At 41.3% G+C, this 16,237-nt stretch overlaps 1 protein-coding gene across 1 annotated transcript; it reads left to right on the top strand.

The window, feature by feature from the left end:
* Positions 1-5,146: 5,146 nt before the first annotated feature.
* acbd7 (acyl-CoA binding domain containing 7) lies at positions 5,147-14,655 on the top strand. The gene is made up of 4 exons (XM_060900939.1): positions 5,147-5,258; positions 12,889-13,006; positions 13,705-13,767; positions 14,356-14,655. The coding sequence occupies exons 1-4, from the start codon at positions 5,250-5,252 to the stop codon at positions 14,427-14,429; spliced, it is 264 nt and encodes an 87-aa protein (XP_060756922.1). The 5' UTR covers positions 5,147-5,249; the 3' UTR covers positions 14,430-14,655.
* The last annotated feature ends 1,582 nt before the right edge of the window (positions 14,656-16,237 follow it).

Raw genomic sequence — 16,237 nt, 5'->3', positions numbered from 1 at the left:
GCCCTTAGACGGCACTGCATCACATACAGGCATGCTTCTGTATTGGAAATCACAAAATGGGCTCAGAAATATTTCCAGAGAACATTATCTGTGAACACAATTCACCGTGCCATCCGCCGTTGCCAGCTAAAACTCTATAGTTCAAAGAAGAAGCCGTATCTAAACATGATCCAGAAGCGCAGACGTCTTCTCTGGGCCAAGGCTCATTTAAAATGGACTGTGGCAAAGTGGAAAACTGTTCTGTGGTCAGACGAATCAAAATTTGAAGTTCTTTATGGAAATCAGGGACGCCGTGTCATTCGGACTAAAGAGGAAAAGGACGACCCAAGTTGTTATCAGCACTCAGTTCAGAAGCCTGCATCTCTGATGGTATGGGGTTGCATTAGTGCGTGTGGCATAGGCAGCTTACACATCTGGAAAGACACCATCAATGCTGAAAGGTATATCCAGGTTCTACAGCAACATATGCTCCCATCCAGACGACGTCTCTTTCAGAGAAGACCTTGCATTTTCCAACATGACAATGCCAAACCACATACTGCATCAATTACAGCATCATGGCTGCATAGAAGAAGGGTCCGGGTACTGAACTGGCCAGCCTGCAGTCCAGATCTTTCACCCATAGAAAACATTTGGCGCATCATAAAACGGAAGATACGACAAAAAAGACCTAAGACAGTTGAGCAACTAGAATCCTACATTAGACAAGAATAGGTTAACATTCCTATCCCTAAACTTGAGCAACTTGTCTCCTCAGTCCCCAGACGTTTACAGACTGTTGTAAAGAGAAAAGGGGATGTCTCACAGTGGTAAACATGGCCTTGTCCCAACTTTTTTGAGATGTGTTGTTGTCATGAAATTTAAAATCACCTAATTTTTCTCTTTAAATGATACATTTTCTCAGTTTAAACATTTGATATGTCATCTATGTTCTATTCTGAATAAAATATGGAATTTTGAAACTTCCACATCATTGCATTCCGTTTTTATTTACAATTTGTACTTTGTCCCAACTTTTTTGGAATCGGGGTTGTATTTGACTGGTGCCTTGGGGGCGGCATGGTGGTGTAGTGGTTAGCGCTGTTGTCTCACAGCAAGAAGGTCCTGGGTTCAAGCCCAGCGGCTGATGAGGGCCTTTCTGTGTCCGTGTGGGTTTCCTCCGGGTGCTCCCAAAGGCATGCAGGTTAGGCTAATTGGTGGCTCTAAATTGACCGTAGGTGTGAATGGTTGTTTGTGTCTATGTGTCAGCCCTGCGATGACCTGGCAACTTGTCCGGGGAGTATTCTGCTTCTCACCCATAGTCAGCTGGGATAGGCTCCAGCTTGCCTGCGATCCTGTAGAACAGGATAAGCAGCTATGGATGGATGCCTTGACTTTATTCCAAATCTCAATGACTCAAATACAAGAATCCTATAAATAATGTAAATGTAAACTTGCACCTGATGTGTTTTCTTGGTAGAAAGTTCAAGGTTAGGAATTGTTGGATTATGTTCATACAATAAATCTGTACTTAAAGGGAGACCTGGTTAGCAAATTCACATACTAGGTTGCAGATCAATAGGACATTACATTGCATTGCGTTACAGCAGGGGTCTTCAATCCTATCCGCAAAGGGCCGGTGTAGCTGCAGGCTTTCATTACAGCCAAATTGGAGGCTCACTTGATTGTTGACTGGAGACGAGGGTGAAATGATTAAACAAGTGAAATCAGGTGTAGCTCCTGCTTGGTTGGAATGAAAGCCTGCAGCCACACTGGCCCTTTGTGGATAGGATTGAAGACCCCTGCGTTACAGGCATATAGCAAACACTGTTATCCAGAGCAATGTACAACATACCCAGAGCAGCCTGAGGAGCAGTCGGGGGTTAGGTGCCTTGTTCAAGGGCACTTCAGCCAGTCCTGCTGGTCCAGGGAACTGAACTGGTGACCTTTTGGTCCCAAAGCTGCTTCTCTAACCATTAGGCTGTGTCTTGCCCATGGTCATCTAACACTGAAGAACTTTTATATTTATTGTGGTATCTTTTTGACAGCTATGCTGCAGGATCCCACATGCTTCTACACTGAATCATTATATTTTGTAGCCCGTTAATGCAGGATATCGTACATTTTGAGGCGGAGTTTTTTATTTTGAGTTAAGTGCATCACTTGGCAACTTCACTTTGACTTTTTGTGACCCCTGTATCATCAGTGACCCCTCACACCCTCACTATGGACTGTTCTCCCTCCTGGCTTCTGGAAAGAGGTTCCGCAGCATTCGGTGCAGGACCACCAGGTTCTGGAACAGCTTTTTTTCCCCCCAGATCACCAGACTGCTGAACTCCAAATCCAAACTTCTATTTATACTTGAACAATTCCTAATTCCACAGGTCACTTTATACTACTGCACTTTATAATATTTTTGCTGCTGCATAATTTAATTTAATACACTTCATATTTAATTCTGTGCTGAGCAATGAAATTTCATTGTGTACCCTTGTTGCATACTGAATGACAATAAAGATTGTCTATGTATTGATTTGTCCTTAAGTGATTTAGAAACACAGGCCTGGTAATGGAGGATGTGGTTTCAGGATCTGAGTGGATCTTAACGTAGAGAGTGTGGAGAATCAAGTCAAGTCAACTTTATTGTCAAATATGCTATACATGCTCAACATACAGCACAGATGAAATTTCAGTCCTCTCTGACCCACGGTGCAAACAGGCAATGCAATAAATAAAGATAGAATAATTGAAATAAACAGTATAAACACTAGATAAGAACTAGACATAGACTAAACACTCATCTCATCTCATCATCTCTAGCCGCTTTATCCTTCTACAGGGTCGTAGGCAAGCTGGAGCCTATCCCAGCTGACTATGGGCGAAAGGCGGGGTACACCCTGGACAAGTCGCCAGGTCATCACAGGGCTGACACATAGACACAGACAACCATTCACACCTACGGTCAATTTAGAGTCACCAGTTAACCTAACCTGCATGTCTTTGGACTGTGGGGGAAACCGGAGCACCCGGAGGAAACCCACGCGGACAACATGCAAACTCCACACAGAAAGGCCCTCGCCGGCCCCGGGGCTCGAACCCAGGACCTTCTTGCTGTGAGGCGACAGCGCTAACCACTACACCACCGTGCCGCCGACTAAACACTCATATATATATATATATATATATATCTCACATAAATTGGAGCAAATAAACAGTCAAGGGCACTTGAAGTATAGCAGGTAAACATGAAATAAGCAGTATAAACAAACTAATAGCTGTTAAGGTGAGGTGGTGCGGAATAGTGCAAATGAGCGAGGTAAAGTGAAATGTGCAGTCCCTGAGTTCAGTGTGTTAATGAACGTTGACAGTACGTGTGTGTGTGTTGGGGGGGGGACTGTGAGGGTGACATGTCAGATGCTGAATTGGGGGCAGGGGTGTGTGCGAGCAGAATCTGTGGCAGAGGGGCAGAACAGGGAGGAAGTTGAGCCTCCTGACCGCCTGGTGAAAGAAACTGTTTTTTTCTTTGTTGTTTGTTTTTTGTAAAGGCTTTACCCCGTTTAAAACAAAACAAAACAAACAACAAAGAAAAAAACTCTCATATATACTAACCCTGATTAACCTGTATACCCCCACATTTTGTATGCTGCTGAATCGGTCCTTTTTTCAGTAGCTTTGTATAAACAATAACTGCTAAATGTAATGCAATGTTATGTAAGGTGATCGCCTAGGCATTCTCATTGTGAAAAGTAAGTCACATGTACTGGCATTTAATGTTGTATTTATTCCTTTATTTGTTTTTTGTCTGTTCATATTCTTTTTGGGGGAGTAAAGTCAGTTTAAAAATGCCGTTAAATGCATAGGCCTATAGGCCAAGTTGAATGACCTTGAGGTTATCAGAGGTCATATGTCATTTTACAAATGAAAAATGAATTCAGCACCCAAACATTTAACAAACAAGGCCATTTGCTAACTTCATTAATCATTTTAGTACATTTCATTCCTTAGAAAGCTGAGAAACTGGGTTCAGCTGAGACGTTTACAGGCCCAAAGTTCAATGACCTCTAGAGGTCAACAGAGGTCAGATAGAGCTCGGCATATTGCAGATTTGAATTTGGCACACCCAAATTGACAAAATAAGACTGTTTGCTGACTTTGTCTCAAAAATGCCTTTGGGTGTCACAATTCTGGATTCTGGTACTAGTCTAACAGTGAAAAATAAGAAAATCTTCAATTTTATTGCTCAATGTGAAATAGTAATCAAATAACTGTATATTTAGGGCGGCACGGTGGTGTAGTGGTTAGCGCTGTCGCCTCACAGCAAGAAGGTCCTGGGTTCGAGCCCCGTGGCCGGCGAGGGCCTTTCTGTGCAGAGTTTGCATGTTCTCCCCGTGTCCGCGTGGGTGTGCTCCGGTTTCCCCCACAGTCCAAAGACATGCAGGTTAGGTTAACTGGTGACTCTAAATTGAGCGTAGGTGTGAATGCGAGTGTGAATGGTTGTCTGTGTCTATGTGTCAGCCCTGTGATGACCTGGCGACTTGTCCAGGGTGTACCCCGCCTTTCGCCCGTAGTCAGCTGGGATAGGCTCCAGCTTGCCTGCGACCCTGTAGAAGGATAAAGCGGCTAGAGATAATGAGATGAGATAACTGTATATTTAATCTATAATTTGGAAATTGGAACAGCCTTGACAACCCAACTTCAATATTTCTTAAACATTCCAATCCAAAGAAAACAGTCTTTTGAATTTGGACCAGCAATTCAAGCATCTCCCATAATCCCATTTCAGTTTTACCTTTCAGCATCAATCTAACATAACGGTTTAAAATTTGGTCTCCCAGTGAAGCTGGTTTGGCATTGACTAGGAGACCAAGTACCTGCTGTGAGGCACCAATACTAATACACTCGCCGGCCACTTTATTAGGAACACTCATCCAGCTGTTGTTTTCTGGAGTTATCTAATCAGCCAATCCCTTGACAGCAGCACAATGCAAAATAAATAAATGAAAAAAAAAAATCATGCAGATACAAATCAAGAGCTTCAGTTAATGTTCACTTCAAACAGAATCATTAGCGTGTTGAAAGCGAGCGGGACTTTTATTCTGAAATGCTGACCGAACTACCGCGGGCCAATCAGCTTTTTCCTCTCAGCTCATCAGCGCGTGCACCCGCTCTTGCGCATTCAGGCTCGCGACGGTTCAGCGCGAGAGTGTTTGTTATTATTCATCAGCAGTTGTGCGCGCGCTCGGAGCAACAAACACACCTGACCTGACAAAATGCTGCAGGTGAGAGAAATGACGTCATCCTTTATGCAGTATAACAGAAGAAACTTTCATACAGAAGAGTTTTTTTTTGTCTATAAGTATAATAATGTTCTGTTTTCGGTGCCGTTCTGTGGTTATTTATTGTAGGAGGATTAATCAGGTTTATAAAACAGCAGGATCAGGACCTTTCAGGAAGCTGGACGCTGTATGAGGTGTTCAAAGATCACAAGATCTGTTTCTTTCACAGAATGTGCTTCTCTGATTAATGTTAGGATGAGCAAATGCATCAGAGTTTTTATTTATTTTTTTATTTTTGCTATCATCAGCAATGGTCTGCTATGACGTCATCCATCAGTGAGGGTTCTATTTATTTATTTATTTATTTATTAAACCTCTTTAAAAAAAAAAAAAGATTTGGCTAGTCAGGAAGGTTCTCAGGTCCAATCCTGAGCACCTCCTGAAAGTGTACGATGTCCTTCTGGATAAAGGGTTCCTACCAAATACCATGAAAGTAAATGCAAACATTGTGATGATTCATGGTGGAAGTGTTGTAGAGGAATTATTAAAAAAAAATAAATTACCAAAATATATCCTCATACTAGTTCACTAGTACCCCTTTTCGACCAACAGGGTACGGGTTCTTGAACCGGTTCCGTTCAGGATTCTTTGAACCTTGGTGCCAGCTCATGAACCGGCCCATGTTTTTGAGCGGAACCGTTGTAATCAAAGATGCATCATGAATGGAGGGTGTGGCACAATTCACAACAGGCGTAAATAGTATTCGTAAAATGGTGGTGCGCGTTGACTGATTACCTCCAAGCTTTTCTGTTTTTGCAGACATTTGTTTTCGGTCAAAGGTGAGAAGCTTGGTCATTCGGGAGAGACTCGGAGTCAAACCGCTGCTCCTCTACATCGAAAGGAGTCAGTTGAGGTGGTTCGGCACCTTGTTAGGATGCCCCTTGGACACCTCCCAGCGGAGGTTCTCTGGGCATGCCCCACCGGGAGGAGACCCCGGGGCAGACCCAGGACATGCTGGAGAGATTACATCTCTCGGCTGGCCTGGGAACGCCTCGGTATTCCCCCGGAAGTAGCTGGGGAGAGGGAGGGCTGGGCTGCTCTGCTTAGACTGCTACCCCCGTGACCCAGGTCCGGATAAGCGGTAGAAGATGGACGGATTAATTGTTTTCGGTCCTTTTTTTTTTTTTCTGAAGATGTCTCCTTTTCCATTGCATTCTCCATTCTTGCGCTCCGTGTCCTCTCCAAGCTAATGACACGCCCACTGATGTCATCATGGAAAAAACAGTTATGTTTTTGTTCCAACTGGGAACCAACTTATTTTTGGTTGAAATGCTCTGAACAGTTCAAGGTTTGGTGTGTGAACAAGAACTTCCATTTCCCTCTTAGTTGAAAAAGTTAATAGTGAAGATGAAGGAGCTTCCAAGTTCCTTGAACATCCCGGTCAGTATAAGGTTTCATAATGCACTCAAACTTTGGTACAAGAACAGAACCCGTTCCCTGTTAGTTGAAAAGGGGTATAGGTCTGGGACTAAAACACTATAAGAGAAGGTTGGTACTGTAGGAGTGTTAATTCACGTGCTTGAAGTCAAGTGGTAGATCTTTAGTCATCGTTTGAAGACAGACACTGACTCAGCTGTTCTGACAGTCAGAGATGGATCATTCCATCACTGGAGTGCTAGGACAGAGACGAGTCTTGATGTCAGACGAGACAATGTCTTCCTTGTATCTTGAGAGATGGTGGATCCAGGCAAGCGGTGCTCGAAGGGAGTGAATGGGGTGTGATTAAGCACTTGATGTAGGTGAGCACTGGGCCCTTTTTGGCTTTGTGGACACTGATTTCTACAGGAAGCCAGCGGAGGGAATACAGGAATTGGGTGGTGTGCGGAATTTGACTGGGTTGAAAAGTCGTGCCGCTGCCTTCTGGATCAGTGGCAAGGGTCGGATGGCACATAGGAGCAGAACAGGCAGGATCGAGTTACCGTAGTCCTGTCTCAAGATGACAAAGGACTGAATGAGCACCTGAGCTGCCTGTGGACAGAAAACCTGGATGTCCAAAGTGCATAAAAATGTTCTGAGAAGCTGGAACAGTTGTTTATGAAGTAACTAGTCAACAGATAAATTCACTAGTCACCACAGTGGGAATGTGAACCAGTCAGGAGGGTGGAAAAAAAAAAAAAGAAGAAAAGCAAGCGAAATGTACTTTCAAACGAAGTATTTCATATCAAGCCAGATCTCTAGGTTCTCCCGTCAACCGCACGTTGTGAAGGACCACACTGGGAAAAGTCTCTTTCTTTTGATTGAATGGAGCAGTATCACTTGGTATGAAGAGCAGAGGTGAGCATGGGACTGGTGTTTTTGTTTTGTTTTGTTTGTGTAAATCCCAGTCCCACCCATTAACGAACAACACGATGGTTCAACTCTTGAGTCATTTCCAGGCTGTGAAATCCTTTAAAGATGCTCATCCACGTAAGGAAGGATGGGCTTTGAGCTATAAGGACTGTTTTGATGAACATGAGCGTCCACACTGCACGTTGAGTCACCATGTGATCCACATAAGTGTGTTTTAAGAAATTCTTGAATAGTGTAATATGATACACAGATTTGATTATTTTGTCAATTTATTGCACAGATTTATTTATTTTCATTATTAACAACATTATCTTAAAAATATTGAAGCTGGAAATGTGATTTGTACCTGCAGAGGTGGGCAGAGTGATCAAAAACTGTAGTCAAGTAAAAGTGTTGTTACTTTATTATAATACTGACTCAAGCAGAAGTAAAGAGTAAAGGTCATCAAAATAACTTGAGTACGAGTACAAATTAATTTCATAAAATGACTGCTCAAGTAGTGAGTAACTTCATGTGATGATTTATTACATTGATTAATGTTTTCAAATGCATCAGAATATCATTTCTGCCCACAATAGACATTTAAAGTGCTTTTTTTAATAAACACAGCATAAAGTGTGTTCATTCAAGTAAAGTACTATATCATATTCATAATAAAAATAAATTAGATATTTACCAAATAACACAAATTAAGGCAATTTTGCCACAGGTTAGTTTCATTAATCTTCCAGGATGAAGAGAAGGGCTGAGAGAGGAGATGAGAGATGAGCTGAAAGTATACGTGTGTGTACACAACCCCGATTCAAAAAAGTTGGGACAAAGTACAAGTTATAAATAAAAACAGAATGCAATGATGTGAAAGTTTCAAAATTCCATATTTTATTCAGAATAGAACATAGATGACATATCAAATGTTTAAACTGAGAAAATGTATCATTTAAAGAGAAAAATTAGGTGATTTTAAATTTCATGACAACACATCTCAAAAAAGTTGGGACAAGGCCATGTTTACCACTGTGAGACATCCCCTTTTCTCTTTACAACAGTCTGTAAACGTCTGGGGACTGAGGAGACAAGTTGCTCAAGTTTAGGGATAGGAATGTTAACCCATTCTTGTCTAATGTAGGATTCTAGTTGCTCAACTGTCTTAGGTCTTTTTTTGTCGTATCTTCCGTTTTATGATGCGCCAAATGTTTTCTATGGGTGAAAGATCTGGACTGCAGGCTGGCCAGTTCAGTGCCCGGACCCTTCTTCTACGCAGCCATGATGCTGTAATTGATGCAGTATGTGGTTTGGCATTGTCATGTTGGAAAATGCAAGGTCTTCCCTGAAAGAGACGTCGTCTGGATGGGAGCATATGTTGCTCTAGAATCTGGATATACCTTTCAGCATCGACGGTGTCTTTCCAGATGTGTAAGCTGCCCATGCCACACGCACTAATGCAACCCCATACTATCAGAGATGCAGGCTTCTGAACTGAGCGCCGATAACAACTTGGGTCGTCCTTCTCCTCTTTAGTCCGAATGACTTTTATCTTTATTGTGGTATCTTTTTGACAGCTATGCTGCAGGATCCCACATGCTTCTACACTGAATCGTTATATTTTGTAGCCCGTTAATGCAGGATATCGTACATTTTGAGGCGGAGTTTTTTATTTTGAGTTAAGTGCATCACTTGGCAACTTCACTTTGACTTTTTGTGACCCCTGTATCATCAGTGACCCCTCACACCCTCACTATGGACTGTTCTCCCTCCTGGCTTCTGGAAAGAGGTTCCGCAGCATTCGGTGCAGGACCACTAGGTTCTGGAACAGCTTTTTTTCCCCCCAGATCACCAGACTGCTGAACTCCAAATCCAAACTTCTATTTATACTTGAACAATTCCTAATTCCACAGGTCACTTTATACTATTGCACTTTATAATATTTTTGCTGCTGCATAATTTAATTTAATACACTTCATATTTACTTCTGTGCTGAGCAATGAAATTTCATTGTGTGCCCTTGTTGCATACTGAATGACAATAAAGATTGTCTATGTATTGATTTGTCCTTAAGTGATTTAGAAACACAGGCCTGGTAATGGAGGATGTGGTTTCAGGATCTGAGTGGATCTTAATGCAGAGAGTGTGGAGAATCAAGTCAAGTCAACTTTATTGTCAAATATGCTATACATGCTCAACATACAGCACAGATGAAATTTCAGTCCTCTCTGACCCACGGTGCAAACAAGCAATGCAATAAATAAAGATAGAATAATTGAAATAAACAGTATAAACACTAGATAAGAACTAGACATAGACTAAACACTCATCTCATCTCATTATCTCTAGCCGCTTTATCCTTCTACAGGGTCGCAGGCAAGCTGGAGCCTATCCCAGCTGACTATGGGCGAAAGGCGGGGTACACCCTGGACAAGTCGCCAGGTCATCACAGGGCTGACACATAGACACAGACAACCATTCACACCTACGGTCAATTTAGAGTCACCAGTTATGGTTTATAGCTCATGAAAATCAGAAATCCAGTATCTCAAATTATTAGAATATTCCCCAAGATCAATAAAAAAAAAAAAGGATTTACAATACAGAAATGTCCAACTTCTGAAAAGTATATTCATTTATACACTCAATACTTGGTTGGGGCTCTTTTACCATGAATTACTGTATCAATGCGGTGTGGCATGGAGGTGATCAGTCTGTGGCACTTCTGAGGTGTTATTGAAGCCCAGGTTGCTTTGATAGTGGCCTTCAGCGTATCTGTATTTTTGGGTCAGGTGTTTCTCATCTTCCTCTTGACAATACCCCATAGATTCTCTATGGGGTTCAGGTCAGGCAAGTTGGCTGGCCAGTCAAACACAGTAATATCATGGTCAGCAAACCATTTGGTAGTAGTTTTGGCACTGTGGGTAGGTGCTAAGTCCTGCTGGAAAAGGAAATCAGTATCTCCAAAAAGCTTGTCAGCAGATGGAAGCATGAAGTGCTCTAAAATCTCCTGGTATATGGCTGTGTTGACTTTGGACTTGATAAAATACAGTGGACTAACACCAGCAGATAACATGGCACCCCAAATCATCACAGACTGTGGAAACTTCACACTGGGCTTGAAACACCTTGGATTCTGTGCCTCTCCACTCTTCCTCCAGACTCTAGAACTGTGATTTCCAAATCAAATGCAAAATGTACTTTCATCTGAAAAGAGGACTTTGGACCACTGAGCAACAGTCCATTTCTTTCTCTCCTTAGCCAAGATAAGACACTTCTGACATTGTCTCTGGCTCAGGAGTAGCTTGATATTAGGAATGCGGAAGTTGTATCCCCTTTCTTGAAGATGTCTGTTCGTGATGGGTCTTGATACACTGACACCAGCCTCAGTCCACTCCTTGTGAAGCTCTCCCAAGTTCCTGAATCAACTTTTCTTGACAATCCTCTCAAGACTGCGGCCATCCCTGTTGCTTGTGCACCTTTTCCAGCCACCCTTTTCAGCAATGACCTTTTGTGGTACTGAACTCGACCGAGAGATGCACTGTGTTCATACTGTTTTACTCAAACTCGAAATGAAATATTCTGATATTTTGAGATGAGTTTTTTGTTTTTGTACTGTATGCCATACTGATTAAAATAGAAAAATGCTTGAAACCTTTTAGTTTGTGTAATGAGTCTATAACATTTTCACTTTCTTAAATAACGGATGGAAAATATTGAACTTTTTCACAATATTCTGATTTTTTGATGTGTGTGTGTGTGATATATATAATTAATTTGAGTGAGGGAGCGTGAGATGAACAACGCAGAGCCATGGTGTGTGTCCTGAATAAACTAAAATGACTGAAATGCAGACATAAACAAAAATAGAATATAGCTTTGAGTTGTTGTAAGCCTGCCTCCCATCTCCTCATTTCCCCCCTCAAACCCCACAAGTGTTCACATCTCTTCCATTTATTAACATAAATCTTTTGAAACCAACCCCAAAGTCACAACACTGTTTAATCTTAACTGTTTAAAACTGAACACAGTCCTGGTCTTTATTTACATTTTGTCCATTTGTGTGTTCAAATTCTGTGTGTCAAAGCAGTCGATGTTGTAGAAGCTGTGCACACGTGAATAAAAATTATTTAATAAATAAGTTTAATGTCCTAGAGTATAAGTACATTTTTAAATTATAATTGTACTCAAGTCGGACTGAAAAGTATCGTGCATTAAAACTCCTCCGAAAAGTACAATTTATGGGAAAAAGTTACTAAAGTCCAGTTCCTGCCTGACTCTGGTAGCCTGTGTGTGGATATTTATGATGTCTCATCTCATTATCTCTAGCCGCTTTATCCTGTTCTACAGGGTCGCAGGCAAGCTGGAGCCTATCCTAGCTGACTACGGGTGAGAGGCGGGGTACACCCTGGACAAGTCGCCAGGTCATCACAGGGCTGACACATAGACACAGACAACCATTCACACTCACATTCACACCTACGGTCAATTTAGAGTCACCAGTTAACCTAACCTGCATGTCTTTGGACTGTGGGGGAAACCGGAGCACCCGGAGGAAACCCACACGGACACGGGGAGAACATGCAAACTCCGCACAGAAAGGCCCTCACCGGCCACGGGGCTCGAACCCGGACCTTCTTGCTGTGAGGCGACAGCGCTAACCACTAGACCACCGGGCCGCCCATATTTATGATGTGTGGTTTGTTATTTGCTGTTGGTTTTCAGCATTTAACTGCACTAATAAAATAACCTACTATCCATTATCCAAAAATATCCTGAATCAGTTTTTGCTTTACTTATGGAAAAGAAGACTCCGTCAACAACTACTTTTAAATTACTCCAAACACCAAGTGTGAAAGAAACAGGGACAGCATGAACGGACAGTTTGTTCTTTCCCTTTAAGTTGGATTTGGAGGTCAGTGGGTTCGTGCGTTTTTGTAATTCACGGCATGATTGTGTGGTTACAAGGGGAGTTTCGATTGGCATGCACAGCCATTTGTTAGTTGAACAATAGGCTTTCTACAGTTGAGGAATAATGACCAGCGTGTAGTGTTTAATCACAGGCCAAAGTAGTGGGATCAAATTCATGGAGAAAAGGGGTCAGATATTCACAGGCTGGATTATTATTTTTTAAACCCAGTGCACCTTGAAGTAACAGCTTTAACTAAAGAAACAATGCAATGAAATGCATTAATATGTGTTTTTATTCTTTATATTAGTACAAATCATATGATTTACCGATAGAAAGTATAATGCAGCCAGGGGTAGTTGTTAGAATACTAATTTGTTGTTGTTTTTTCAGGCAGAGTTTGAGAAGATTGCAACGGATGTAAAGCAGATAAAGAGCAGGCCTTCTGACCAGGAGCTGCTGGATCTGTATGGCCTCTACAAGCAGGCTGTTGTTGGGGACGTTAACATCGGTAATGAAAATTAAGCATCAAGTACCACTGTAAATCCATCCATCCAATCCACATATGTGTCAGTCCGCCAGATTTTCCTACCAGATGCTCAGGTTATGGATTTTGAGTTCTACCTGCTACATTAAACTACCAAGCCTTCGTATGCAGGAAATACAAACCAAAATGAAATTGGACCAAGGGATGTTACTGTAAATCTGACATGAAATAATGTGCGCGCAACCCAAAACGATCCATTTTCCAGGCACTGACTACAGGAGACAATCTCGACTGTAGATTATTGGCAAATTTCCCAGATTTGTCGAGCAACAGACCGCAAAATGCTGTTCGGAAGGTCAGGAAAACACACAGTGAACTGTTAGCGCCGCCAAGCGAATGTTGAGCGAAAACTGCACTCGTATGATCAACGCATTTTCACAACAAATCAAAATGTAATTCGCCGACGTTTATGGCAGAAAGAAGATCTATGTTTGTCTCAGCCGTGGATGATGTTAAAAGTGATAAATGCATCCCGTAGGGGTGCTACTGAGGTGATTTATTCGTTGGTAGTTACTGGATCAGCCAGCGAAAACGGTGCAAATTATCAGTGCCATTTCTACACATTGTTCTGTAAACGGAGCATCTGGTACAAAAATCCCGTGGCGCGACTCATATCTTGAAAAAAATGCCTAAAAATAGCAGAATTATCTCGTTTAATGCAGATGCACCTGGAACGTTTGATATGAAAGGAAAAGCAAAATGGGATGCTTGGAATTCCAGGAAAGGTACTGAACTGACAGTGCACCCTGTATATATTATAGCACATTCCTTTTCAATGTTCAGAGGAATTTTACCCTCAGATTACAACATCTGGAGGGTAAATTGTTTGCATGTATGTATGTATGTATGTATGTATGTAATTTTATTTAACTAACCAATAAGTATTGGTTGAATACTTACCTTACTGCATGGCTGCATTGGAAAATGATTGTCATGACCGATCTTTTCAGCTCTTAACGGTTTTTTTTTTTTTTTTGAAGTTAAAAGTTTATACACCCCTACTCATTCATAAATTTTTCTGTATTACCATTTTCTACACTGTAGAGTAATACTGAAGATACCAAAACTCTGAAACAACATGTGGAACACACACACACACACACACGGAACTATGTGACAAACAAAAAGTGTTTAAAAAAAAAAAAAGAGGAAAAAAATATTTTAGATTCTTCAAAGACAGGCTACAGGAATGACAGACTGTATAAGAAATAAGGGGATATAAAAAATTAGAACAGAGAAAATATAAAATCCTTAATGTTAATTTGACATTAACCTCCTAATGTGAAATTGTTCAACCCCTTTTCATTTCACAGGCATGTCCACAGAAGATGCCATGACTGCCTACATCACCCTGGCCAAGGAAGTCATCAATAAATATGGAATGTGATGAATTTTTATCACTGGAATAGATTTGCATGTGAGCCCAGACATAGTGATGTGATGCTTGAACAGATGGATTAAATCTCTTTAACTGTTGTTGTTTATATTACACTGATGGGATGTTTAATGTTTCGGATTTTTAACAGTGTAATACTAATACTGTAGTTGCATTAAATGTGAAGGATAAAATGATTTGTTTTGCATACATTATAAAATAATACGTACATTAAAAACTATGTGTGATTTCTTATAATAATAATAAATACTTAATTTCAAAACAGCCATAACATTTACCAGTTTTGATGCAGTAGCTGTTTTTATTCTGTTGCTTGCTTGGCTCATATATATATATATATATATATATATATTTTTTTTTTTTAACCCATGACCATCCACAACTGTGTCTGTGATAAATATTTATCTCTGGATTTTCTTCTTGGCACCTCTGCACAGGAGGTCACCATTATCCTTCAGATTCAGTACTTGTCATGAAAAGCACTTCATCAGTATTCCGGTCTGAAGAGCAGCGTCAGGGCTCAATGTGCACACTGACTCCAAAACAAAGCACACTTTGTTAATCACAGCACGAGCTGAGACCATTCCTCACACGAATACATTCAGAACAGTACATTTGTTATTTACATGTCACTTGCAGCCTGACAGAAAGAGTAAATGGTGAATAAAAATAGACGAGTTTGAGGTTTCTTTTTACCTACAGTGGATATAAAAAGTTTACACACCTCGTTAAAATGATTTTTTTTTTTTAACAACAGAAAAACCTGAGACCACGATGAATAATTTCAAAACTTTTCCCACCTTTAATGTGACCTATAACCTGTACAATTCAATTGACAAACATCGGGGGGGGGATAAAAAATGTACAATAAGCTGGTTCCATAAGTGTGCGCACCCTTAAACTAATACTTTGTTGAAGCACCTTTTGATTTAATTACAGCATTCAGTCTTTTTGGGTTCACACCTGCCATCAATTAAAATGGCTCTGATTAACCCCAAATAAAGTTCAGACCTTTACTCAGTTCCATCCTCCAGCAAAAGCCAGGGTTCACAGAGAGCTTACAAAGCCTCAAAGGGATCTCATTGTTGAAAGGCATCAGTCAGGAGAAGGGGACAAAAACATTTCCACAGCATTAGATATACCATGGAGCACAGTGAAGACGGTCATCAAGAAGTGGAGAAAACATGGGACAACAGTGACAGTGCAGAGAACTGGACGTCCCTCCAAAATTGATGAAAAGACGATGAAAACTGGTCAGGGAGGCTGCCGAGAGGCCTACAGCAACACTGAAGGAGCTGCAGGGATTTCTGGCAAGTACTGGTTGTGTACTACATATGATGGCAATCTCCCGTATTCGCCATATGTCTGGACTATGAGGTAGGGTCAAAGAAAACATTCAGGCCTGGCTAAATTTTGCAACAAAAAAAATCAACTCTCCCAGAAGCATGTGGGAAAATGTGTTATGGTCTGATGAAACCAAGCTTGAACTTTTTGGCCACAATTCCAAAAGGTATGTTTGGCACAAAACCAACACTGCGCATCACCAAAAGAACACCATACCCACGGTGAAGCATGGTGGTGGCAGCATCATGTTTTGGGGTTGTTTTTCTTCAGCTGGAACAGGGGCTTTAGTCAAGGTGGAGGGAATTATGAACAGTTCTAAATACCAGTCAATTTTAGCCGAAAACCTTCAGGTGTCTGCTAGAAAGCTGAAAATGAAGAGGAATTTCATCTTTCAGCATGACAGTGACCCCAAAAAAGATTTGGAATGGCCCAGCCAGAGCCCAGACCTAAATCCA

Source organism: Neoarius graeffei, chromosome 19 (assembly GCF_027579695.1).
Source record: "Neoarius graeffei isolate fNeoGra1 chromosome 19, fNeoGra1.pri, whole genome shotgun sequence".
NCBI lineage: Eukaryota > Metazoa > Chordata > Actinopteri > Siluriformes > Ariidae > Neoarius > Neoarius graeffei.
This window is presented reverse-complemented; position numbering and strand designations above follow the sequence as displayed.

What these genes read in the sequence shown, in the direction of transcription:
- acbd7 (XM_060900939.1), top strand. An exon ending in TGTTGGGGACGTTAACATCG is followed by an intron (nt 13,007 to 13,704) that starts GTAATGAAAATT and finishes CGTTTAATGCAG; the next exon opens with ATGCACCTGGAACGTTTGAT. An exon ending in TGCTTGGAATTCCAGGAAAG is followed by an intron (nt 13,768 to 14,355) that starts GTACTGAACTGA and finishes TTCATTTCACAG; the next exon opens with GCATGTCCACAGAAGATGCC.